The 26,779-nt window shown below is 40.5% G+C and overlaps 1 protein-coding gene across 3 annotated transcripts in view; it reads left to right on the forward strand.

Annotated features, from left to right (window-relative positions):
* Positions 1-26,779, forward strand: part of RPS6KA2 (ribosomal protein S6 kinase A2) — a 263,758-nt gene that overhangs the window by 233,953 nt on the left and 3,026 nt on the right. For all 3 annotated transcript variants that reach the window (XM_051614751.1, XM_051614750.1, XM_051614752.1), the window contains 5 exons: positions 15,815-15,904; positions 17,548-17,706; positions 18,839-19,000; positions 23,204-23,280; positions 25,814-25,931. In XM_051614751.1, coding sequence (XP_051470711.1) covers positions 15,815-15,904; positions 17,548-17,706; positions 18,839-19,000; positions 23,204-23,280; positions 25,814-25,931 — 606 coding nt within the window. The remainder of the gene's footprint in view (positions 1-15,814; positions 15,905-17,547; positions 17,707-18,838; positions 19,001-23,203; positions 23,281-25,813; positions 25,932-26,779) is intronic.

The following is a 26,779-nucleotide window of genomic DNA, read 5'->3' on the forward strand; positions in this document are numbered from 1 at the left end:
AAATTATTGCAAATTCAAAATAGCATTTTATTCTTCTTTCTCAAGTTTACTTAGTTACATTTTTTACTGTAATTAGATTTGTCAGTGAAAATCATGTTCACCTTCAAAAACTCAGATTTCCTTTTGTCTGCTTGATATTCAACACCAACATGCTACACAAAGGAGCAAAAGGCAATCTTCAGCAGAGATTTAAAATAATAATTCAGTGGAACTTAGTTGGATTTGAAAGAACAGTCAATTAACTTCAAACTTGGTCCAGCAACACTACATAAAACAGTCACATCAGCCACAGAGGCCAGGAAGCTGCTCAGATGTTAGTACAAGGGAACATTTTCTGATAGGGAAGAACTTCAGTAGAACTGCTTTGGAAAGTCATGCTCAGAGGACTAAGTCACAATCTCTATTAAATGCTATTGAATAAACAGTATGCACCTATTACAGCGTGCTGAACAGATCAGTGTATGTGGCAAGTGGTTGTGAAATTACAGCTCAGAGGAAGAGTTCCAAACATTAATTTTCCTTAAGAAAAAGTTGTTGCAATTAAAACACTCATATGTTAGAAAACTACTTCATGTTTTTGTTTTTGTACCAAAAAGAAATGGACGAGATGGGATTAAATGAGGAATTGCTATAAAGAATTTGAAAAAGCAGGGACAATTAAGTCAGTTCCTTTCATTCTGCATGATCTCATAGGATCAGATTGCTTATGTGAGCATAAGACAAGAAGCAGCTCCCTGAAATCAGCACATATATAAATGTATTTACCAGTAAATTAAGGAGTCTAGCCAATTACTGCTCTACTTTTCTTATTTTAAAATTTTAGAAAATATATGTAAACTTAGCTTATAAATTAGATTTTGTCTTTGCTATTAAATGAGATTATGAGAGCTTAAAAAAGTGATATGAACTGCAGTCCATGACATAAAAGATCTGCAGGCAGTCAACAGAATAATGTTAATTTTTTTATTCAGTCTTATTTTCCAGTACAAGACTGATGATAATGCAGTATGCATGAAAGTCCATGAAAGTTTTGGTGTCTCTCTGTGTGGTGGCCACAAAAATCTGGAAGCAACCAGTAACTGACAATCTGTTGATGTCACTGTTCAAGTAAAGGTTGATTTTTTTTTAGGCTACACCGTCATAAGGAGCACGGACCTACCAGCAGGTCTGTGGGCTTGAGCATGAATATGGTAGGATTTTAATTTCTACTGAATGGAAAAATTAGATTTTTCTGATGACCAGGTCATTTGTCCACAGATGGCATTATGTTACAGTAGGTACGGGTTCGTGTAATTAAATTACATCTGTGATTAACAAAATGTATGTTAAATGCTTTATTTATAACAAGTATTGCTGATAGCTTTTTCAGTGTAACACAGCCAGCATGAAACCAAAATAGAAAGACCTCAATCCTCAAAGATTCCTGAATCCAAGAGGGTCTAGTACCTACCCAGCAGCTGGGGGTTTGGAGTACCTCAAAGGATCCAGAGCAACCTCAACATGTGGAGACACTCAAAACTCCAGAAGAATTTAACTGGATGCTAGGTTTACACTCATTCCCATTTTAGTAATCTTTCCCCTTTTTATTCCTTTTTTCCTACAATCCTTCTGACTCTTTTCTTGCTGCGTCAATATGTCATGATTTTGACTAGCAGTTTAGGCACACAGTGCACACAGTGCACACAGTGCACACAGTGTCTCAGTTTCTGACACAGTGTGAGTCAAACGTGTAGCATAAATTTGGGGTTGGAGATGGCAGTTGGGTTTCAGTTTGTACTGTCTTTCCAGCACATTCAGTGCTGCCTCTTAGATTGTTATTCCAACCAATATCTTCATTTTACTTTCCTTTCAATTTTATTTTTATTTCGTATTAAGAATATAATTTTGTTATCAAAGTAGATCGCTTTCATAAAGATTCAACAATGCCACCCATGTCAAGTAATTAGACAACAAAGGAGTTGCAACTGACATTATCATAATTACGTATCAGTCCTTTTGACATGCATCCCGTAACTCTCTGCATAAAAATCACTGTAATTAGACTCTGGATTTCTTTCAATAGGTACAATTTTCTCAATGCTCCCTAATACATAATAATCACAGGAAAAAATCTCTGCAGTGATAGTTTGTGTGATAGGCAGCAACCTCATCTGCCTGGCGCCACCTCATTAGAAGTTCCCATCTTTAAGATGAACTGCCAACACGTCAGAGAGCGTCATCCCAGCTCCCCAGGGGAAGCTGGTGATAGCGAAGCATGTAAGGAAATGATGTAGTGGCATCACCATGGGAAGACACACAACATATCCCTGGGTAAATAATCCCTCCATGGAGTCTGCCACTCTCCAGACCGTATTTGCTATTGCTGTGTAGTGCCTTACTGAGACAGGAGAGTACTGAGCCAGAGTAACTTGAATCAGAGCTACAGCTGGAAAATCCACACCGAGAAACAACAACTTCCCTAGCCCAGAAGCAGAATATACTTAGGAAAATGCAAAGCATTTAATCTCTTTTCTTTTTGCTGGCCATCTGCAACTAATTGCCATCTTATAGAGCTGACTAGATCTCTAGCAGTGCAAAGGAGTTCCTGGCTGGTGTTGTAAAAGCACTTGAACAGAGTGCTTGTTTCAGAGTTCAGTGATACCAGGCATGTCACTCACTGAGGTGTTTTTGGAAGCACCCCTTAGGCCCCTCTGCACCTGTAAGTTTGTAGTTGCCTTTATAAATCCAATCACAGAACTTGCAGAAAAAGAGAATTTTCTTGCAACCTATTCCCTCTTCTTCCATGTAATCTGTACAAATTAAATGCTAATAATAAATTCTAAATCTATTTTAGACATGCCTTCAGGCTCCTAAATGATATATTAAAGAATTCAGACTTATATCTCCTCTTCTGACAGTGTTTCAATACCGTGCAACAGAAAACTCTGGAGACAGCCAGATTTCCTGCAAACTGAGTCTGCCCTGAATCTAGCACCCACCCCCCTGCGTCACTGCAGGTAGATGTTGGTTTAGCAAGTCTTTCTGTTATATTCTACTGCATGTACATACTCTGAGGTACTTTTAAAATTTTACTCTTAGACTTTCTTTCCATCTCATTCCCAAGTGAAAAAAAGTATAAAGTTACAAAATAGAAGTATATTTTTCATTCTATTGGATGCTTTATAAGACTCTAGTAGGAAGAAGAGATGGGGAAAAAAGAGTGTTTCTCCTCTAACACACCTCTAACATATTTCAGATTCTTTTGCTAGAATATTGATCATCCTGAGTACAGAAGGCATGATGATTTTTAATAGCAAAAGGAACTGGCATTGTCAATCACAGTTACAAGCTTCACATGGGTATAAATGTAGCAGTGAGGTCAGAAGCAAAGGAAAATTAGATCAAACTATTTCAGTCACATCAGTATCTAGAGAAAATAATTCAACTAAGTAGAAAAATGATGCTAGAGCAAATGGAAGGGATTTTTGTGGATGGAAGAAAGTCTGTAACGGAGGCCTAAAGAGATTAATAGCTCTCATTTGGAAAACAAATGAAATGCTACAGTTCAGAGCTCTTGGTGAAGCAGGTTTTTCAAAACCTGCCAGGGATTTGATGCAATTAGCATATTCCAGGTTTTTCTTAAAGCCATTGCACTGGTTTCAAGCTTGGATCCCTCCTTGTAGTGTAGCTTTCAAGCTGGATTTTCATATGTGCTTCTTACCAAGGCCAGATTAAGTAAGTTTGCAAAGTACCTGACTGCATCCCCCTTTTTCTAAAGATTTCTTTATTTAGATTGACTCCTTACTCCCTGGAGAGATTGCTAGTGGTTAGTAGCCAAGTAGAAACTGCTGCTGCTATTGCCTATTCTACCTCCAATGCAGTAACCGCTCCAAATGTTGCAGTGGTGAGGGGCACAAGTGCTAGCTTCAACAGCTTGGTGACAGTTGCTTTCTTCTCTGGTTCAAAAGAATACCCAACTGGTAAAGTCTTACGGATTTTTAGTTCTTCCATGCTGTTAGAGCTAGGGTGGACAACTGGGTAAAAAAACAGGGTATACATTTCTCCCTCTCTTGAAGAAGAAAAAGATACAGTAGAGATAGACACAAATGACAGGTCCAATTTTATAGATGCCAATAGTACAGTGGAATTTCAATCTTGAAACATGTGAATTTAATTACTTTTTCCTATCTCTGTAATGTGCTAAGCAGCTATTTGGCTCCAAATTTTCCACAGCTCTGGGCTAAGCCCAATTTCGCAGTCTGTGTCTGCCTTTGGGATAAAGGTTAGTTTATGCCAGACTCCTAGTAAATCCTACAGTTAATATATAATTCTGGTAATTACAAAGCACTAAAGTACATCTATCTCAGCATATTTTGATATGTGCAGACTGGGGAGAAGGTGCATTTTAATTAGCCCAAAAAATGCAATTCCAGCAGAGAAGTGTTGTCAACATGCTGTCAATAAGTAGAAGAGAGTAACCTGTGAGAGCTGTTTTTAGCAGGCCTCTATAATCAGACATGCTACATGCTTCTGTTTGCTAGTAACAGTGAGTGACATAGTCACCAAAATCAGTCCAAATTCCATATTTGTTTCATAATTTCTTTAAACTTCGTTTTCCTCGCCCATTGATGTTCACAGTCTTGGTTTGGTTGTTTTTAGGTAGTTGGTTTAAGTAGATACGGTATCATGCTAATCTGAAGGCAGGAAGGTACATAGTGGTATTTAGTTGGCTGTACAACATTTTTGTCCATAACTATATCATGGTTATGTCAGTAGTTTAGTGCTGAATGCAGAAAGAGTGAATAATAAAAAAAAGGAAGTCTTCTAAGATGGACTGCAGAATGATGCACTCTGTTGCAATTATTTTAAAGAAAATAGGACTCCTGAACACATGTAGGCTTATTTATTGAAACAGGAAAAGGAGGGGGGGGGGGGAGAAGGAAAAAAAAAGAGTTCAAAAGTTATAAAATCTCCTTGACAGTTAAGGAGTTTGTCAACCTAGAGAGATTTGCTTAGATTCGCTCCTCTGTAACTATAGAAAGTCACTGAAGTGACTTTCATCTAAAGTGACTTTCATCTAAAGTGAAAGTCTGTGAAATTTTCAGGAGAGGTTTTGTGACTATTTTTTTCTGTCTTGGAGTCACCTTGTGTCTGGTGGAACATGGATAAATGTATCAGTATTTTAATAGGCAAGTCATTGGGAAGTTTGTTGGATAACCTCAGATTTCTTTGCCCTGAGTCTGCCAGATTGTCAACACCAGCCAATACTCATCCACTGCTCCTCCAACCTTTTCTCCCTCTGCCTGAAGATGGTACAGGGGTCAGACCCCAGAGTGTGTGCAGAGGTCTCTAGGTCAGAGCCACTGGTAAATGCATTCCCTGTAAGTTTAGCTTTGAAATTTAGCAGTTACCTGCTGCTGGAGGTGAGCAGTAACAGGACTCTCTAACAGTAAAAGGGAGAAGATGGGCTCAGTGAGTAGGGATCAGATGCTGAGGTCCTGTCTTGGGTCTCATTGGATCCCCAGTCATGCAGACTTGTCTTGACTTTGCTGGATGGCTGTCACAGTAAGGTTTGTATGGATGACAGGATGGGTCTATCAGACCTCACACTCCAGGAAGTGAGAGGGGATATGGCATCAAGCTGAATGTAAAAAGATGTAAAAAGACCTAATTAAAAACCCTGTTATCCAACTGAAGGGAAATGGAAGTGTTAACTGTGCTTCCATAAGCCTCTAACTGTCCTTGCTCTTCTCCAAGAGGGCTTATCAAATTATCAATGAATAATTTCTCTTGCCTCTGCAAGATCATACTGATGATTCTGAAAGATACTTTAGATATTTTCCAATATTTTATTGAGAAAATATCTCTGACTGCATTCTCCCTGAATACTTTCATATCTGTTTGCTTTCATTCCCTGAATGATATGTGATGAAGCTGTTCAGTTTACTCAAGTAACTAACAGGATGGCAATACAAAGATTTGAACACCAGCATCAGGCAGTCTTTGCATAAGTATGTTGCTAGTGTAGTTAAAGTTTTATTAATTATATTCAAAAACAAATATATAGATTTCTGTCTTACCAACATGGTTGCATGTAAGTGTGTTTTGCCCACAGTACCTGGGTAGGGCTACTAAATCCTTTGGGATCATGTGCTAATTTTGTATCCATGGTCTAAGGTAGAATATATATTAAAAAAATTAGAGGAAATCTATAGCAGAAAATATGCAAGATTTACAGGGCAAACTATGTCAAGAGAGCTATATATGATGTAAGACAGGAGTTTAGTAGGATGCAATAAATATCTATAAATATCTCTAAGGTGATATAAATGATGGATGACAACCATTTGGCTGCTAAAGACAGCAAGACAAGACAGAATGTCTGTAAGCTAAAAAAGGGAATTTTGGAAAAAAAAAAAAGTCTGATGGTGAGAGCAGTTGGTAAAACAGACTTTTCAAGGAGGTGACCTAGACATCCTCCCCTTAACACAGAAAGAAGTTGGGTCTGTCATATTGATGGAAATGTAGCCTTACAAAATGCAGGGTCAAAGGTGTAAGACCCCTTCTTACCTTGATAGACTACAGAGAACATTTATCATGTTCTAATATGAAATGTGGTTTATAAAGCTGGGATTTAGGAAATCCTGTTGTCCAGACACTTCAGTAAAAGATGTTTTTCATTGTCTGAAAGATACGGATGCTGGTAGTGTGGCACCAGATTCAGTAGGCTGTAGGATTCCATGGAGGAGATACAGGCTTCAGAACAGGTTTAGGCACAAATCCCTGTGCTGTTTAGGATTTGCATAGGGAAGGCTGTTTTCCAGAGCACTGCAAAGAAGACATGATGAGCCCTAGACTACATTTAGGATCCATGGTGGATACAGTAAGAGGGATTACAAACAGCATGGATGGGTGTCTTTTAGATACGATGGAAAGAGAAAATTATTTGCCGTAAAACAGATGAAGTTGCAAAGGAGTGGTGGAAAAAATTGTCTATGAGAATCTTAAGTCTGATCTGTGAGAGTATTTCCGAAGGCTTTCTTGGTTTTTCTGTTTTGACCAACTTTAATAAAGAGCCTGAATTCCATGCTGGACCAGGGCCACTGTGTACAATTTTACTCACCACAGCAGAAGGCAGCGCAGCATATTTCATATGCTGTCTTCATTTTTTTAAGATTTGGGTTTAGACAAATATCTGCAAAACTTCGACAAATCTCGCTTTTCTATTGTTTTTATTTGAGTGTGTTCAGACTTCTGCCAGGTACTCTCCCGATGGAAACAGGTCAGTTCTCCAAGGAGACACTGCTCAAATAGACTGCTACAGCTTTAGTATAGTGCCGGGCTTCGCTAGAAGGACTTGGGAGAAGAAGGCAGGGCATAAAGCCAGGATTACTCGGCACTGGTGAGGCTGCACCTCTAGTACCGTGTTCTGGGCCCCTCACTAGAAGAAGGACATTGAGGTGCTGGAGAGTGTCCAGAGGAGAGCTACCAAGCTGGTCAAGGGTCTAGAGAACAAGTCATATGAGGAGCAGCTGAGGGAACTGGGGATGTTTAGTTTGGAAAAGAGGAGGCTGAGGGGAGATCTCATTGCCCTCTACAACTACCTGAAAGGAGGTTGTAGTGAGGTGGGTGTTGGCCTCTTCTCCCAAGTGAATAATGACAGGACCAGAGGAAATGATCTGAAGTTTCAGAGAAGGTTCAGATTGGTTATTAGGAAGAATTTTTATACTGAAAGAGTCATCAGGCACTGGAGCATCTGCCCAGGGAGGTGGTTGAGTCACCATCCTTGGAGGTATTCAAGAAATGTGTAGATGTGGCACTTCAGGACATGCTCTACTGGCAAAGGTTGTGGAGGGGTTTATTGGTGTTTTTTGGTGGTGTGTGTATGATTGCTTCTGGTTGTTTGGAGGTTTTTGTTTGTTAGTTTGTTTCTGTTAATGGTTGGACTCAGGGGTCCTTTTCAACCATGAGGATTCTGTGCTTCTGTGAGTGCCCTGGGCACTTCTACAAGCAGCAAGCTTTTCTGTAGCAGGGAGAGCTGATGCTGAGTGGTGGCTTTTTGGCTAAATGGGATCAAGGTGCTGCTCAAGACTTAAGAAATTAGCAAAAAATACATAAATGTATGCAAACCACATCCTAAACTCAGCTTCAGAGCAAATCTTGGATGTGCGGTGGATGTATGTCCTCTCTGGTGTAAGGATTCATGCAGCTTCTCTCCCATTTGGTCAGGAATCTCACAGTGCCTCTCTCCTTGGCATGGCTGAGCTCCTGAAGACTGAGAGATTATGGTAATTCTCATGATTAACTAGATCTTTTCTGAGGCTTAGTATCAGACAGCAGTTTTCCTACAGCTTAGTAGTATCATGTTTCTATTTTCTAGCTTGCTTGCCAAATACCTAAGTATGTTGGACAGAATTTGCTCCTTTTTGGTTTTATTTCTCTTTTGGGGCCATTTAAACTGTGTTACTTGTATTTGTCTTCCATACTGATGTAACAGTTTTCCCCCTTTATAAGATCTGAATATGATCTACTGGTTTCCATCTCTGAAGCTTTTTGTAAAAGAAGGGGGGTGTAGCATTGCAGTCGTTTTACGGACTGAAAACTCGTCAGTCTGATCCAAGGACATGTGCTAGCGCTGAGCAGAGCAGACTAAAACACAGTCCAGAGCCTTCCCCACCAAGCCATTCTGCCTCCAAAACTGAAGACCTTTCTCTAAAATGAGCTTTTATGTTTCACAGATGCTTTTGGAACAAATTTTCGGATGTTTGTGCCTTGCTTAGGAAATGGTTTCTACTGTATAAATGCTAATTTACAAGTACTACAGTACCAGTTGACAGCTTAGGAGAGCTAAGTTGGCAAACAGTTGCAGCAAGTGGGAATGTTCTGTGTGCCGAAAGTTTAATGTTTCACTCACACATCTTGATCTGATGGCCAGTGCATCTTTCAGACAAGTATTGCTAATTAGGCCTGTTTCTTTTAATATTCATTCCTATATTTTTCTGAAAGATTTAAGCATTGATGGGGAGAATGAATCTCTGGAGCTAATCAAAACTAATAGCACAGCAAGTAGTCCCTTAGAAACTATTAGGCTTGGAACAGTTCTCCTTGGAGACATCTTAAGTGTAAAATTAAACTGTGTCCTTTTAAATAATGTTAGCCTTTTCTGCAGTGATTTTCATCCAGCTTGAGTAATTTGACATCAAAAAAGGAACAAAATTAAAACAGATGCTTGGCATAATAGGGCTTATTTTTAGAAGGAAATATTACTGAAATGGAAACCTGTACATTTTCCAGCAGCACAGAACTGTGGAACTCTATCTCTGTGACACTTCCATTAGAATTAATATTGTAGATGAAACTGTGAGGTTAAAAACTCTGCATGCTGTTGCACCTCCTTTCTTCAGAGGGGATGCAAATGCCACCTATGGTCAGTTGCACCAGTGGAGCCTTGAATTTTCAAATGTGTCATGGATATTGTGTAGATATAATGTGAAAAGAGACACAAAAATAGTTCTCCCTTTGCTAATCGTTCCCTATCCAGAAAAGGAAAAGATTTCTACAGGGAGTGCCACATCAGACCATGTTACATTAATCTCTTCTTTAATGTGATTAAATCATGTTTATCCTCCAAACAGCCTTTAGAAAAAACTTTAAGTATGTAATAGAGAATAAAGCATCTTTAAGAAGGGCATAAAGCTCCCTCTCTCCTCCATGCTTTTTTCCACAAGGCCATCATAAGGTCCCTGGTGCTGGTTAAAAGGAGCTTTAGGTAGTCCTGCTGGCTAACACACTGGCAGCCTCAGCTGTGGCTGTTCAGGGTACTGCAGTGCCCAGCTGTCTGTCCTGAATTTCTGCTGGACTTTCAGTTGCTGTAGCCAGAGCAGCAGATTAGGACTGTACCTGTGGCTCAGCTGCCTCAGTTCACAACCTTGTATCTCACTTCTAGCTGCCAGGAAAAGTCACTTGGAGCAGCTGAAGAAGAAGCAGATGCTGGTTCCATTTGGGGCTGGGGGAAAAAAGGGCACCAAGGAGAGCTCTGCCTTATGCCCCTGCAGCACAACCCACCAAAGCTCCTCAAAGCCCCCCAGGCTGCTTCTTATGCCTGCACTGCAGGGTGTACTTTTAATGCTTCCCAGTGTTTGTGGTTCATGTTGTGGAATAAATCCACTACAATAAAGGGAGCATTTTTGCTGTAGTCCGTGATAGTCCATATCCATGTAGACATACACCATAGTGCCATACACCACAGTATTAAGGCTTAAAGTACAGTGCTGGTATTATGTGCATTTACCTTCCCCAAGAAAGGAGATGGCCACCAGGACCCATTTTGATTGACATGATTAGATGTGCTTTTGCATCCTGTGTCACTTGAGGAGATAAATCAAGTTGGAGTCAAGCAAATGTTTTAAGGCAGTCTTGTTTGTTCATTAAAGATGCACAAAGTCCTTTCTCCTCAGCAGTCAAGAGCAGTTTCCTCACTGCTAGCTTCAGCTTTAGCCTGGCCAGAGCCCCATCCTTTCTCCTTACGTCCATACCACTGCTCTTCCCATCAGTGCATTTCATGTTTCTTTTCTGTCTTCTTTCTCACTCTGCTGAATTCTCTCGCCCTTTCTTTTAGGCTGTTCATTTTCCAGACAGCAAAGGCAGTTAAATTGTCACCTCCTACCTCTTGCCTTTTTCCAGTTTCACAACTGTAGTGATGGAGAAATCCATGTGAGAGAGATGGCTGTCCTCCTCACACAGGGTCACCCAGGTTAATTTTGTCTGTTTGAAAAGGCAGTTTTTATTAAGAGGGCTAATTCTGCCCAGAGCAAATTGGAGAGTGCTCATACATACCATTTCTTTGGCAAGGCTGTGGAAGTCTCTGCATCCAAGCTGGTGGGTTCTATCAAACAGCTGAGGACAGTTACATCTGCTAATGGTATAACTAGATCCAGAAGAATAAATTTATCTACACAGTTGGAGGCATGCAAATGCCCTCACAAAACTGCCACAAGCAAATATAAATATACACTGTCTATATAGTTGATTTATCAATTTCAGCAAGGCTTTACCCACACAGGAATCTTTTTTATACTCATCAGTCCACTCTGGCAAGACTGAAGACATGGAAAACCCATTAGAAAGGGAGGAACAGGTGAATTTTTTTCCATGCAGAAGGCTTGTAGAAGGACTTGTAAAAACTGGCCGGACATCTTACTTAGGATTTTGAAAGTGTTCTAAGTGTTCTCTACGGAACCTTTCTTCCTTGAAAGAGTTCAGTATTGTCCTCTGTTGGAGCTCAACTAATTTTAAAATATCATAAAGTTCTTACCCTAAATTCCACTGCCGGAAACGTGCCTTTTCTTTCAGCTGGTCAGTGAAATGCACAAAGGATGTGATAGTCAAAGAACAAACAAATCCCCTGTTAGTACAAGAGATGCTATGGCATCTGCTGAGCCCATTTTACTCTGGGATTGTTATATCTACTGTTTAGTAAAGATGAGTTTCTAAGCAATCCCTGGGTGTCCAATACATAGAGAAAAGTCCATTTGATGTACAGCTCAGTTTCTTGTCTTTCTGAAGGACCCCTGTGCTCCATAGCTCCTCTCTGCCAAAGTAAAATAGAGCTCTTGTAACATTTTCAGTAAAGTTATTTACACATTATGATGGCTTTCTGAGTTGGTGATCTTCACCACACATCTACAGAGAGAAAGAGAAAAATAGCATCAAAACCTCAGGACTGGTAGCAGAGAAAATATTCTCTCAATTCTGTAACAGAGGGTGTTTTTTTAATATTTTAGTTGTGTTCAAATCACAATGAATTTCCTAAAAAAAAGACAGCATTCCTTGCACAGGAAGAGCTGCAGAAGGTTCATGGGTTGTCACAGAGAGGAACAGAAAAGAGACTTTCTGCATGTAAAACACAATGTCTCAGAGTAAAAGAGTGATCACAGTGGCAAATGCTCTTTGTTACCACAAGAAATATTTAGAAGTTACATAGTTTTGCTCAGGTTTTAACTGGGGCTTACAGGTGTCATTGCCTATGTAAAATTCAAACATACCTATTTAGCTTGCCAGCATCCAACAGTAGAGCTTGAGAGCTACTAGATGGCAATAAAAAAAATCAGATTAATAATCATTCTGAACAAGAGCAGACGCTCTGTCACATGCCATGGCCATGCACAGTCTCATGTAGGAAGTCAGATGAGAGCACAGTAGACCCTTCATCCGTATCTGTAATGTTTTTCTCTTTGTAGCATTGCAGCTTCCAGTATCTAAGTAGGAAAAAATAGTCTTTGGTCCTTATTAAGAGCAGAGTAGCCAACATTGGGCTGCCCCTCTGGGTCTCTCTGGGAAGCCTAAAAGCACAGCTCTGAGAGATGTATTAAAATTAGTTTGAGGGCGATAACTAACTGCTACATTGGTTGGGTGTGAAGTACCACATACACTGTTGCCTGGTCTACACAATCTGCACTGGTTGAATTCAGTGGACAAAACTAAAAAACCTCTTCATCTGCAGAGATGGACTGACAGTAAAGCTGATCTAATTAACTCCAAAGCAGGAGCAGGAGGAGGGAACAGTAACACAGAAACTGAAAGCCAACTTCCTGGTATGGGTGTCATGGTAGTGGTTCACCACTGACCAAAGTCCCTTGGAAAGAACATTCATGTCCCCACCCTGAGACAGCCCAGGGGGGCAGCAGAGTTCAGTGCTGTGGGAACACAGCCCCCAGGCACCACCAGATGCTCCCCAGGTCCTCTCTGGAGAGGACTAGCAAGCAGAACTGCATGGTTTATTTCCAGAAGGCAGAGCACAACTACGCTTAGACTTTGTAATGCCTTCCTCACCTTTTCTGGCAATTGCCAAGTCTTGACTTAGTGAACACTTTGCAAATTATGGTCGAGGCTGCTTCATATAGCTTGGAATATTCCTCCCAGGAAGGAGGATGTGTGTGTAGATAGGCATGTAGGATTGTGGGTGATGTGCTCACGGTGATTTTGGACTCTCTGCCCAGCAGCCTAGGTGTTGCTTTATAGAGAAAAAAGTGGTGACTGCACAAATATGGCAGAAGCCACGTGCTTTTGCTGGGGAGCACAAGCTTCTGTGTACGATAAGAGAGGACTGGGCCTGCATTTTACTGCAGCTCCTTTTGGCACTTGAGTTGGGTGTAATACCTCACGTCATGATGCAGACACCTCCAGGTGTAAAAGGAGGCAGTGATCACTGGCCGAACCACTCTGACATGGCAGCTTCCCTCTTTGGAAAGTCTGGTGTGGGCTTAACAACACACCACAACACTTTCTGAAGAGGAAGGTCAGAAGTATCATGGGTATCATGGTGGAGCACTGGGACATATTTAAGGACCTGCTGTGGCCATTGCAGCATGCGAATAAAGAAACTGTGTGTACTGCAGCCTATCTGAACCCAAGAGAAATTTCAGCTAAAGTTGCAGCAGCCATTTCCTTTGCTGCTTTATCAGTCGTGGGCCATGTGTAAGTCACAAGCACTGTCAGGATGACAATATCTCACTATGAAGGAAAAAAATTGTTCTGGTATGTCCAACCAGACCGCCCAGAGACTGAGAGGAATTAGGCAGGCCCCTTCACAGCTCTGAGAATGATTTGTTGTGCTGTTTGGGGCAGCTTGTCTAATTAATCACTGTATCACAGCTTATGCACACATTAAAGCAAAAAGGCATGCATATTTAGTGAGACTGTTGTGCAGTTTGTATAGCATATTGTGAATGAGAAGCATTACATATAATCCACTGCTGTTGCTACTAAATCAGTAGCAGGCTGCTTCAGGTTATGTTGAGTTCTGTATCAATAGTTGAGACTATTTTTGGTTTGGATTATTTTCAGGCCATATATATACATGTATAGTCCTGGATTATTAATAGTTGCTTAAAATTTTCCACAGCTCTGGGTATTTCCTTTCACAGGAAAACATGACAGAAAAGGCATCTGGAATATATTGCTTGCTACAGTACCACAGTGATAGTAGTACTTCACCCAGTGATAGTAATACTTGCTGCTCTAAGTTCTGCTGGTTTGTAGAAGGCAGGCAGATCCTAACGGGTGCACATGTGTGTGCATTAACTCCATTAACTCCACAAGAGCTATATTATCTTAGACAAAGAAGTGGCCCTGAGGATCTTTTTATATGTTAAGCGTTATTGGTTTAGTGGGACACATTCAGTCACCATGGTTATGATTATGAGAAGTCATTCAATCAGGGTTTCATAGGCTTTTTGAGAATGTCTCAACTAAACTGGAAGAACAACATAATTCTAAGGAGAAATTGCTAGTAGAATTTTTCCACTCACCTGTTTTAGATGTTTCTCCTTCATTTATTCAAATGTTGACAACAGTAATCTACCCGTGCCAGCCCTCTGTTGCACTTTCCCTTGTCACACTGCTATTAATTCAGAATCAAATCACTAATATTACTTCAAATGCATACCTCAACCATGGACAACTACTGCCCATTATTGTCACTGCGAATGCAAGCCAGTCACAAAGACTACAAAACCTCTGATATATATTCAATATGCACTATTATAACTGATGCATAAAATTCTAGACATGTACTTGAATGTGTATTGCCATAATTAAGCCATAAATAATGCATGCAAAAGCAGCCAGACATTTATGCTCAGTAACAAAAGAGATTTAAAAAAAGTTGTTTCCCTGCAAACAGCATTGTTTTAAATCTGTGCTCTGTGCCTAGTCCTCAGAGAGAACTAACTACATTTAAGATTGGAAGCCTTGAAATGCAAGCCAATGGAATTAGGATTTTCTGAAAATGCCACCTATTCCTCTTCAGTAGACCTGTTATTCAAAAGTACTGCTGCTCTTCCTAGCAATAAGAAATTGTGCCAAAATACTGTACTTCTAATGAGTTTCTAGTAGAATGAGTTGCCATTCCCTGTGCAGTTGCATTTGAGATTTCAAAATACAGAGGTCTCCCTTGGATTATTTTATAGCTATTTTTTGTTTCATATTTAAATCTGTGAAATGAGAAGCATTAACCCATGCTCTCAACTGGGCAAATTATTGAAGCTCTTTGATTAACATCTAAAACACAGATAACAGGTACATTGATGAGAAGTCAGTGCCATCCTAGCAGCAGGGTTCCCATGAAGTGATGTTCTCTAAGCAGCAGGTGTCATGTTTTGGTGAGACATGCTGCTATAAAACTAAAAAGTTTTCATGACTCACTGTGCTCTCTGTTAAGGCAAAAGATGCTAAATACAGGGAAGAAAAAAAAAATTTTTAAAAAATGGTCAGAGCTTGGTTACATGGCCAAATGCAACCTCCAGCTCTCTCATGTCCTTTACAACAGCATGGACCAAAGAGCCAAGTGATGACCAATAGCTTCAACTCAGATCTCCCCTGACAGTAAATGTCTGTATATTTTCATTTCTGACAACCCCATCCAATAAGTAATTTCTATTAATTTATCAGCAGATATACAAACATGCCAATATGATTAATAGCTATTTTTAATGTCAAATAAGTTGTTTTAAAATAATAATTATTTTAAAACTCTCCAGGCTGTTTGATTTCTAAATTGCACTTATTGTAACTGCCATTATTTGCAGGCAAACAAAACTACAGGCATAAAAAAAGAGGGCCTGCAACTTCAGAATCTAAACTGATTATTGCTCCATCTGGCTTTGGCATATAGTCAGCATGGCTCCCACTTGCACAGGGTTCAAGCTGTCCTCTCCTGGAATAATGATTAATAGAAGAGTTTTCAATATTAATTTGTTTAAAGTGTAGAAATTGCTTGTTTTGTGCTTAGTGCTTCTAGCTGGTGTCTTACTATACTGTGCTTCATTTATTCCAGATTATTGATAAGAGCAAGAGAGACCCCTCTGAAGAAATTGAGATCCTCTTGCGATATGGACAGCATCCAAACATCATTACTCTGAAAGATGTGAGTAGCCTTTGAGCACTTTGACATAAAATTATCTTCACCTTATAGTCAGGCTCACCTACTAGTCCATGTCCAGAAAATTCTTTACTTGAAGGTCAGAGCTAAAACCAGACCCATTGAAATCAAGGCAAAAAATGTGACTTTAAAAATTATTGGATAGCAGCTGGAAAGACCAGTCAGGTTATACATTCTCTAATTACTGTCTAACCAGGTGTAAATAAAACCAAAGGCGTACAGTGCTGCTGAAGAACAAAATGTGTTTGGTTTTGCAGCAGTTTTCAGAAGTGGGATCTCCCTAGCTGGATGTTGTGGAGCCAGCTGATAAGCCCACATAGTGGTGCTGCTGGCCAGGGTGCTGCTTTTTCATGAGCAGCAGCTGTTCCCATGCAGCCTGAGGCCTCTACTTGGGAAGAGGAGAGTTTAAAAAGTCCCTAGGGTTTCATGGAATCATATAATGGTTTGGGTTGGAAGAGACCTTAAAGATCATCTGGTTCCAACCCCCTTCATGTGTAGCAATATGTCCCACTAGACCAGGTTGCTGAAAGCCCCATCCAGCCTGGCCTTGAACACTTCCAGGGATGGGGTATCCACAACTTCCCTGGGCAACCAGTTCCAGTGTCTCAACACCCTCACACTAAAGAATTTCTTCCTAATGTCTAATCTAAATCTACCCTCCTTCAGTTTGACACTGTTCCCCTCGTCCTGTCACTACATGCCCTTGCAAAAAGTCTCTCCCCAGCTTTCTTGTAGCCCCTTCAGGAACTGGAAGGCCACTGTCAGGCCTCGCTGAAACCTTCTTTTCTCCAGGTTTAACAACCCCAACTCTCTCAGCCTGTCTTCATAGGAGAAGACATCATCAATCAGATGACTGACTCTATTCCCCCACTAGTGTTTTAATGCCAGGGAGTATTTACCTTCTACTCAAGCAGCCTGAGAAGATATGAAGATATCTTTCTTCAGCATTTCCCATGAAGAATAGCCTTTGCTATGCTTACGTGAAGTAATGACCTTTAGTTACAGATGTTTTACTTATGCTGCCTGCAGTTTCATCTCAGATTGTCCACACTGGATCAGAGTTTATAGAACAAAATTCTGCTTATGTCAGTAGCCAGTACATCATGGTTCAGATCTTAGAGAAGTATGGATTTACCAGCATTGCAAATATAAACTATATGATACCATTGGAAGCAGGTCTTGGCCAACAGTATACTACAGCTCATTTAGCTGATCATGAGTCAAAGGGAAATATTGATATTTGAAACGGCAAATGTTACCCTGTAGAAGTGGAAAGAGAGAACACTACTGAGAAGGAGGCTTGGGTGAGAGCCATCAGACATTTCAGGCTGTGTGAAGTGGTGCTGCTTTTAGCAGCTTGGTCTACTTTGCTGGCATGATAACAGATCGGGAAAGCTATATTTTTGTGTGAACAAATCAGCAAGTTGATATAGACGTGAGAAAAAAATGATTATAAATTCATTTTATAAAGTTGCCTTTTCTGTTGTTAGGTAATAAGCCCATTTCCCGCACATGAGCTGCCATTTTCTTCCTGCAGCATCTCACACAAGCAAGCCAACACTGATTAAAGGACCAGCGTTTAGCAAATTAATGGGTCCAAAACATATATTTTCCTGTCACTCTTCCAGGTCTATGATGATGGGAAATACGTGTACCTGGTGATGGAGCTGATGCGGGGAGGTGAGCTCCTGGACCGCATCCTTCGGCAGAAGTGTTTCTCCGAGCGGGAGGCCAGCGCTGTGCTGTGCACCATCACCAGGACTGTGGACTACCTGCACTCTCAGGGTGTAAGCATTGCTTTTTTTGGCTATCCTAATCGACCTCCTTAAAATCCGACTTTAAAAAAAGCAAATACCTGAAATGGAAATATGTTTCTTTCCCAAAAAATTGCATTTCTCCGTATTTATAGTTACATTTGGTTTGTGAAATTGGGTCTTTTAGCCATTTCCCTAATGAACTGCAGTATGTTGAAGTGGTATTTTCATTACCAAACTACACTGGTTTTCAAGTTCATGTACCTTATTGAGATTTATTTTTTTTATCACAGTATTTATTGCAGTACCTAATCTTTTAACAGAATTTCAAATAGGGTTGTTGAATCAGCAGATAACTGGAGAATCAAATGCTCATCTTTCCAAATGAAGTGGCAGTTTGAGCAGCTGATGGGACAAGCTTCTGACGTGCTGTTAAGAGAGCTGGCTTTTAAAATTCTAAGCTCTCTACATATAGCACTTTGAAAATCTCTCCTTTCTGTTTCTCAGGTACAAGCAGTTAGGATGACGAGTCAAATATTTGACACTTTTTCTGTTTCATGGCTAAAACAAGCATTTTGTGCTTGGGCTTTTATGTTTTCATGATCGTTTTTTAGTCTTGCAAGAACAAGTAAAGGCTGTTTTCCCACCACCGAAGTGCAGCATGTCTGGTACAACATGCAGCCACTTGAAATTGTGTGCCTACAAAAAAAGGTTTTTGTGAATACATTTTGAAATAAGGAAAAAAAAAATAAGCCCTCCCTTCAGGTGTGAGCCCTTCACATGGGCAGTCAAAAGAAGACTCTTACACACTTTTCTCCTGTGACAGGATTTCTTCACCTTTCAGCATTAAATTTCATGAGACTCTGACACAAAGGTGCTTGTCCAGCGACCCCCTCTTGACACTCTCAGGAAAAGTGTCTCCCTTTAGAGCCACAGCCTCCATCTTAATACACCAGCAGAGGCCATAAAACTTGGTATTTCTGATTTTAGCAGACTTTAGTCTCTTTTTTTCTTTTGTTTGGACAAGTCCTATAAGCAACTTTTTTCCAAGACTTAAATGTTTTCTGCTTCAGTTCTTGACCTACCTCAACCAGCAGACCAGAAGTAGCAGCCAAGCCTGGATGCTCCCTGACCTCCTCTCCTCATTCACTTCTTTCTTGTTAAGGTTGTGCACCGAGATCTCAAGCCAAGTAATATTCTCTACATGGATGAGTCAGGAAACCCAGACTCCATCAGGATCTGTGACTTCGGGTTTGCCAAACAACTGAGAGCAGAGAACGGGCTTCTCATGACACCCTGCTACACTGCCAACTTTGTTGCCCCTGAGGTAGGATTGCATTTCAAAGCCATGAGTAATGAGCATGTCCTAGGAAGCAGTCCTCCCTCCCTCTCTTCCTACCTTTCTTTCTCTCTCCCTCCCTCCCTGTTCCTCCCTGCCTTTACAGAAGGAGCGAGGCAGAAGCCAGGCTACTGGTGCTTGCACAGCCTCTGTTACCATAACTTTCCTATTCCGGGTCTTGTCAGGGCAGCTGTTTTTCTCCTGACAGAAGACAGCGTCTGTTTTGGGCATGTACACACTGCTTTGGCTCATCACTAGGATAAATACCTTTTTACTCTAGCTGCTTTTGCTCAGGCTGCTTCCCCTTTAGTGCACTGCATCCAAACAGGATAAGGCTTAAGAGGAAAGTTTTGATGTTAGGAATAAGACTCAAAAGAAAAACCCAGGCATGAAGTCCTTACCACTCTGAAGTCAGTGGGAGCTTTATTGTTGACTTCATTGAGCTAAAGAAATACCTCTCCTCTTGGGCTTTCCTAGTTTACCAATCCCCTCTGTTATGAGGGATGTAGGAAAGGGTTGCTTTCCTGTTTTTACAGACTAGGAAATGGAGGAAGACCTAACAGCTTGCCCCAAGCATGGGAAGTGGTGGCTCTGCATTACTGGCTAGTGTTGTTCCTTTCATGTAACCCCACAGGAGTGAGTTCAGGCCCCACAGCTTTTTGAATGGTCTGGGCTGTTTTCTGTATTTCACCCTTGAAAGGCTCAAAGCTGCTTCTTTCCAATGAAGGAGCATGAGCTTAATATCCTGGGTATTTGCCCATTTCTTGGAGCGATGCTTATTAGCAATTTTAGTATTTACAATACACAACTTCGAATGTGTGTCTTCCTCTGCTTGTTATGGTCCTTATAAGAAAAATACAAAATTATTGCCTTGCAATACTTCATCTGTCCTCTACTGTCAAATACCTCTGTCTCTCAGTTGCTATAATCCAGCAATCTAGCAATCTTTCCTTCCCCGTAACTCTCCTCCATCCAGTGTTCATCTGGGTGGTATGTAACTGGGAAAAGAAAAATAGGATGATCTTTCTGTACAAGGTCCTTTTATACTGAAAGTATCACACAGCCTTCCAGCATCAGAAGGAGAGTTTATTAAATTGAGACCATTACCATGGCAGTATAAATTCAAAGCAGATTTTTTTCAGCAAAAAATCCATTGCCAAGACAGATTGTTTTGTTATTTTATTGCTGCTTGGCTGGGTTTTCATTTTAGTAACTGAAAAGAGCTGTTAAAATTTATTAAAAAAAAAAAAAAAGTTTCTTTATAAAAAAGCAGCTCAATTTCTAAAACAACAACAGCAAAAAAAATTTCTCCGAGATACCATGCTCTTAAAATAGGTGTAGCAATTTTTCATGATGGGCTGTTTTCTGGGTAGAATCTGTAATCACAAACGTTGCCAGCCTGATGCAGTTACAGATCAGATTATTCTGACGTGTACTGAGAGCAGAAGTCACACTTCCAGACGCCCATAAATGAGTAAGACCGGTCCTGCTGATGCAGGAAACGTTGGCAATTAGTCGAAACATTACTGGAGCTGCCAGAGAGCTTACACAGACAGAGCCTTGAGTGCTTGCACGTTTTACCTGCGATTCAGTGCTGTGCCGCCCTCCAGCCTAGATCTGACTTTCAGGTTCCCTCCCTGAGGCCCGCGGCGACGTCTGCCATAATCCCACGGAACGAAACCGGGCGGCGAAAAGCCCGTTTTCCCGCGGGAATGCCCGTCTCTGTCGGAAGCTCCGGATGCGGGGCGGCAGGAGCGGCGGCGCCAGGCTGCCCCCTCGCGTCCGCCCCGGGGGCCGGACCCTGCGCTCCCTGCCCAGCCGGGGGGGCCCGGTGGGCACAGAACAGGATTAGATCCCCCAGCTTTCCTCCAACACCCGTGAGGAACCGCTGTTTTGGCATTGGAAGTGACGGGATTGCTGAATAGCATCCTTGCTTGTGTCACGACGGAGAAACGTAGCGTGGTCAATACAATAAATCAAAGCCTGTAGAAATAAAAGGAGGTTGGATAAACATCTGAGCCATTATCAGAACTGGGTTAACCCAGAGGAAGTTTACCACCACAACGCCCTGCCGTGCGTGGAGCTAAGAACCTGCTCCTATGTGTATTTCGGATCCCACCAAATTCTGTTTTAGCGGGACCTAGATCACCCATCATGGGTGGTAAATTCTTCAGCATCCACTAGAGTACGACAGCAGCCCATCTTTTGCAAAGCTCCTTCCCTGACTGACTTGTTTCTGAGACTGTTGCCTGTTCCTGTTTGGTAATATCTGCACCGTGCATCAAACACTAATCTTTTTGGCCAAACTTTTCAGGAGTTGCTCCAGCCAGCTCAGTGTTCTCCTGTTAACTACAGTTGCACAGACCTACTTGAGACATTTTCAAGTAGCAGAGACACTAACTGATAACTCTCACTAGATTCTGTTGTTATCCATGGGGTAAAGCTGCTGTCAATAAACAATAATTCCCAGCAAAGCTTTCCCTAGACGCTGGCACAGAGCAAATGCCCCTGTTATCTAGCAGCATTCTAGCAAACTGGGTGACAGCACACAGTGACACCTGCCCATCATTTGGGAGTGATTGTTACCATTTGCTTAATACCCTGTGCCACTAAACATAATCACTGGCCGATTTTTATGTTATTTGCCTTGATTAGATTGTCCTTGGTTATTGGAGGAGGGTGGCAATGGCAATGAAAATAGAAATGTTTAAGAAGCAACAGGAATGGTCACTCTGAAAGATAAATGTTGGGTGCTCAGTCTCACAGGTCAAGCAAGAAGCAACTGTGTTTGTCAAATAGCAAAGAAGTGTTTCCCAGAAAAACTAACATTAACAGAGAGACAGTGCATGCAGGAACTAAGGAAATAAGAACAATTAACACAGCCAGACTGTATATATGATGTGCATGAGACAGAGAGAAGCAGGGTTTTACCAGCTTTGTCAATAGGAGGAAATGAGGAAATGCAGCTGCTATTTTTTTTTTTTTTTTTTTTTTTTTTACTAGGTGGCAAGTGTTCATTCAGCAACATACCTGGCAGATGGTTGCTTTAACATTTCTCATTTGTAAAATCTGTCAAGGCAACATTTTCTGAAACTTTTTTTTCTGAGCAGGTCTTGGTCTTTTCTGTGATAGGCTTGAGATGGCTGAAATCACTCCTGGGTAGTAAGGCTGCAGTTCAGACAAAGACTTGCTGAATTTGTACATTCCTTTATGTGCTTTAAAAAAATAATTAATGTATCTACTGATCCAAGAGAAGGAGATAAAACTCTCCTTGTGTCTCTGAACGAAATAAACAGAAGGATAGTTTGCTTTTATGAGCAAGTGGGAGACCTGGAGGTGGTCCTTGAGCTTTTCTGAGCCAAATAGAAACAAAGTTTTTTCCCTAATCTCAGCAATGCTGCCTCATTTTCACTTTCACTTACTCAACAAGGTATTTCTTCTGGTATGCATTATCATAGATGAAATCCAGATTTTACTGTTATAACTTGCCATCCTGTACCAACATTGAACCTACAGGTCAGATCTCTGTGGGTCCTGTTTTCCTTATAGAAAAAAGCTATTAAGTTTTAGCCTATTGTCTGTTAAGTCCAGTCTAAATGTGGCCACTTTTCTTAATACAGAAGTAAGATAAGAATAAGTTTTTACTGTTCTTTGCAGTTGTCATGCTTCTTTACTGGTCTGACATTGGATACCCGTTAGTGTGCACCCACTTGCATCAAATCCAAGCTGAGCTTAGCCATGCCTCTTGGTGTCACTCAGGTCTACACTTGCTGCATCCAGAGTGTTCTCGGTAACCTTTATTTTAAAGGGATAAGTTTCAAAGTATTAACAAACTTTTTTTTAAAGAAAAATTTTAAAACACTGAAATGTTGTTCTGCTTTGCTGCGTGCTAGATGGTCAGAGAGGCTCCCAAAGCCTCCAACAAACTACACTCATCTCTGTCACTGGGAAGGTGGCAGCTGTGCTAGGCTCGAACAATAACCAGCTCACTCCAGCCTGGGCTTCACCTTTCTCTGCACCACTACTGAATATTATACTTCTGAGGCAGCCACCTGTTCATGCCTAATATATGTTTAAGCCCTGGAAATATCATCAGATACAACCTCAAATCGGTCCTTTTTAAAGACCAGAAGCTAAAAATTCAGCAATGCAAATCAACTTAATTTTTTTCTCTCTCTTTCCTTCACATAGGTCCTTAAACGCCAAGGTTATGATGCAGCCTGTGATATCTGGAGCCTGGGAATCCTCCTGTATACCATGCTAGCAGGGTGAGTGAGGAACTATTCCTAGACCAGCAGTCTCGAGTGGGCTCAGCACCTCAGCACTGATGAAGCCAGAAAGATGTCACAGATGGAGACAGCAAACTGTCTGGCCTCCTTTGAGAAATGTGCTCGGTTGTGTGAGGCCAGAAAATTGATGCCAAGACATAGAATTAGAATAAGATTTTCCGGAACATATAAATGTTGTTGACACTTAACACATTGTTTAGGTTTTTAACAGACTGTGCCTGTAACTCTGAAAAGGCTCACTCACCACTTAAGCCGTGTGAAAGTTTTACACTAGATGAAGAGTATAGGAGTATGAAGAGACATATAAAGTTCACCTTATCCATAAGAGGATGTTTATTAATTTCTATTCATACATGTATTCTATTCAGCTTCATTCTTCTACTGTTGTATTTTTACTGAGGTATCTGAGCACCTTTAAAGGCTAAAAAAAACAACCAACAAAACAAACAAAAAAAGAACCCTAAACATACTTTTCAGATGTTATTTGAAAATATCCTGCAGAAAGGACAGAAAGCAAATTAACAGACCAGCGAGAACAGCAATAGACAGCAGGAACTTATGGGAAGTACTTGGCAAAAAAAACCCAACAAACACACACACCAGCAGGTTGGCTGAAGGTAAATATTGACACACAAAGGCCCAGAGAAAGGGACAGATTGAAATAAGCAGTGAAGGATAGAGACGAATAAGATGCACTGGGGTGAATGAGAAACACAGTGTGAAAACCCAATCTGGCATTACCAGGCTCCTGAATTTCCTTTCTCTTGCTGGCTGTAGGGTATGGTATGTGCACATTTATCATACCTAAGTGCAGCTTGAAACTTTTCAGTGACCTCTCACAGCCCTTTAATCTGCTTCATGATCATTCAACTATGGCAAGGAACTTGGATTCGTTTCTAGATTTATACAGAAAACAAAGAGTTGGACCCTACCTTTCTGTTATTCGTGTCTCTTGCCTCATGGTTTATAGAAAAGGTGCCAGGATTTTCTACCCTATCTATTTTGTTCCTGATTACAAATGTGTTCGCCATTAGCTGAAATATATTGTGACTTTCTGGGGCAGTCTCCCAGTCTGCTGGGATCTCCAAAAAACTGTTTCTATCTGGCTAATGCCATAGATCTGCAGTGATACACAAGCAGAATCAGTAAACCTATATCAATACATGACATATGACCCAAAGTCACATTTGTTTAGCTGATTATATTCAAAATGCTTCTTTTAAGTGTGAAAAAAAAATAATCCAAATATATTTAAATCTGAAATAAAAATTGCACAAATTAGTGGATAATAAATTAACCAACAGGTGCTATTAACTCACTTTTTTCCTACGCTTACAGAGAAAATGAGAGTAATGCAAACAGTTGAGAAGTGCTGACTTTCTAGGTGCCACCACTGCATTTAGGGATGGTCTTGTTGTTCCTCATCAGAGGAGAGTTAGTAGGAACTGACTGTTATTTGTGGCCAGGATTTTATTCTCCTCCCATCATCCCTATGAGCAGAGAGTGCTCAAACAGCCAGCACTAGAGTACAAGTCTGGGATCCTGTTAATGCAGGTAGTGGCAAAGTTTAGAGTTCTAGCCAGTCCTTCACTCTTAATGCATCCTTCTTGATAGCTGTAACTTGCCATAATACTATGTGTCTCTTTGGGCCAAACTCCTGTGAAATCTGTCATGTTTTTAAAAATTAGAGAATGCAGCATGAGGAACTGGATGTGCTATTAGAAACCAGGTGGGATAGGAAGCGGTGGCCAAGGCAAGTGCTTAACAATCTGAAAACCAAATTGGCAGGTTTTCAGAAGAGAAAAGACAGATGGTATGAAAAGTATAAAAAAAGACAGATAGATCCTTATTCTAAACCTACGCATCTGTTCAAGCTTGCAGAGTAAAATTTGGCCTGGTGGATTTCAGTCAGCTGCAAAAAATTTATCTCCTGTCACTTGATGAAGATAAGTGCATGTGACACTAAACATGGGTGCATATTACTAATAATTTCTTATTGGTTAGATCAAGAAGATTTTAAATGACCTACGGCAAATCATTTGTTTTCCCCAACAGACTTGCATATTATGGTTAACCAAGTACCACACAATTACAGAGAGTTCTTTTTTCTTTTCTTTTTTCCTGTTTCAGATCCTAATTTTTCTCCTTTATTATTTTTATCCTTTCTTGCCACTATCAAGGTACTTCTATTGGCAATAAAGCAGAGTTAAAACAATAAAAGAGGTAAAAACCTGTATATTTTTTAAAAAGTATATTTAATTTCTAAAAAAATGAGAACAGAACAAAACAATTTTTAAAAAAAAACAAACAAGCCATAACAAACAATTAAGGAATCAGTCTTTTCCTCTGCAGAACAACTTAATATGAGGAACCACTGGACTGTACAGTTTGGGTGAAAATAAAGCAGTGACATCTGCAGTCCATTCTGGATCCTGGTGCAATTGGAGGCAGTTAGCACTACATCCTAGAAATCATATACTTGCAAATGACACTGTATTCTTTTTTTAAACAGGTTCACTCCTTTTGCAAATGGACCAGATGACACCCCAGAGGAGATTCTGGCCAGGATCGGCAGTGGCAAATACGCACTTACAGGAGGAAACTGGGATTCAGTATCTGACACTGCAAAGGTCAGTGAACACTTTCTCAGATTTTGTTCTTATTCTCAGAAACAGGCTTGCAGTCTGCAATTGTAACAAACTTTAAAGAGAGATAGTCATAAGGATTATTTCTCAATGTTTTACAAAGTAAAAGCTTGCTTCTTTATGCTTCTGTCACTCTGCATGCAATAGTGTGTCACAAATTTTGGTAGTTTATTTCATTAATTTTAAGCATAATAGAGCACCATCAGTTGTGAATGCTCTTGAGATTTAAATAGCAAAAAACTCTTTTTTGGTGCAATTGAACTTTTAAAAGAAGTGTAGAGTAGTCAATGGAACTAATTTGTTGTCTATATGTGAATCACATTTTTGCTTCTTGAAGTGAACCAGGAGCAGGCAGTTTACAAACGCATTTTTAACTCCTGTGTAGTTCACAGTTTAGGCTGCCCATCTATCACAAAGCATGGAAAATTCATCTGGTGCTGAGAATTTTGGGCATGAAGCTGTACACTGGTCTATGAGACAGGTAGATGGGCAGGAAAGCTGTCAAGCTTCCAATTGCCTGGCATTAGTCAGAAATTTTGATAGAATACAGAGATTCCTGCAGGAGATTTCAGTTTCAGCAACTGGTAGTATCCAGTGGAAGAACATTGCTCTGTCCTACCACAAAACTGCAAGCAACCCTAGTAACACATTCATCTTGCTACTAACACCTATGAGCCTCACAAGTAATTTTTTATCAGATGTTCTGTTTTGAAATTAAAACATTCAGACACGGCAGAACTAATCTTACTGAATTTTAGCCATCTGAATGCTAGATTTCTATTCTAAGCTTCTCTTGTAAGCATGGGTTGGAGTCAGTGAGGAGATGCCTCCAG

The sequence above is a fragment of the Apus apus genome, chromosome 3, assembly GCF_020740795.1.
Source record: "Apus apus isolate bApuApu2 chromosome 3, bApuApu2.pri.cur, whole genome shotgun sequence".
Lineage (NCBI taxonomy): Eukaryota > Metazoa > Chordata > Aves > Apodiformes > Apodidae > Apus > Apus apus.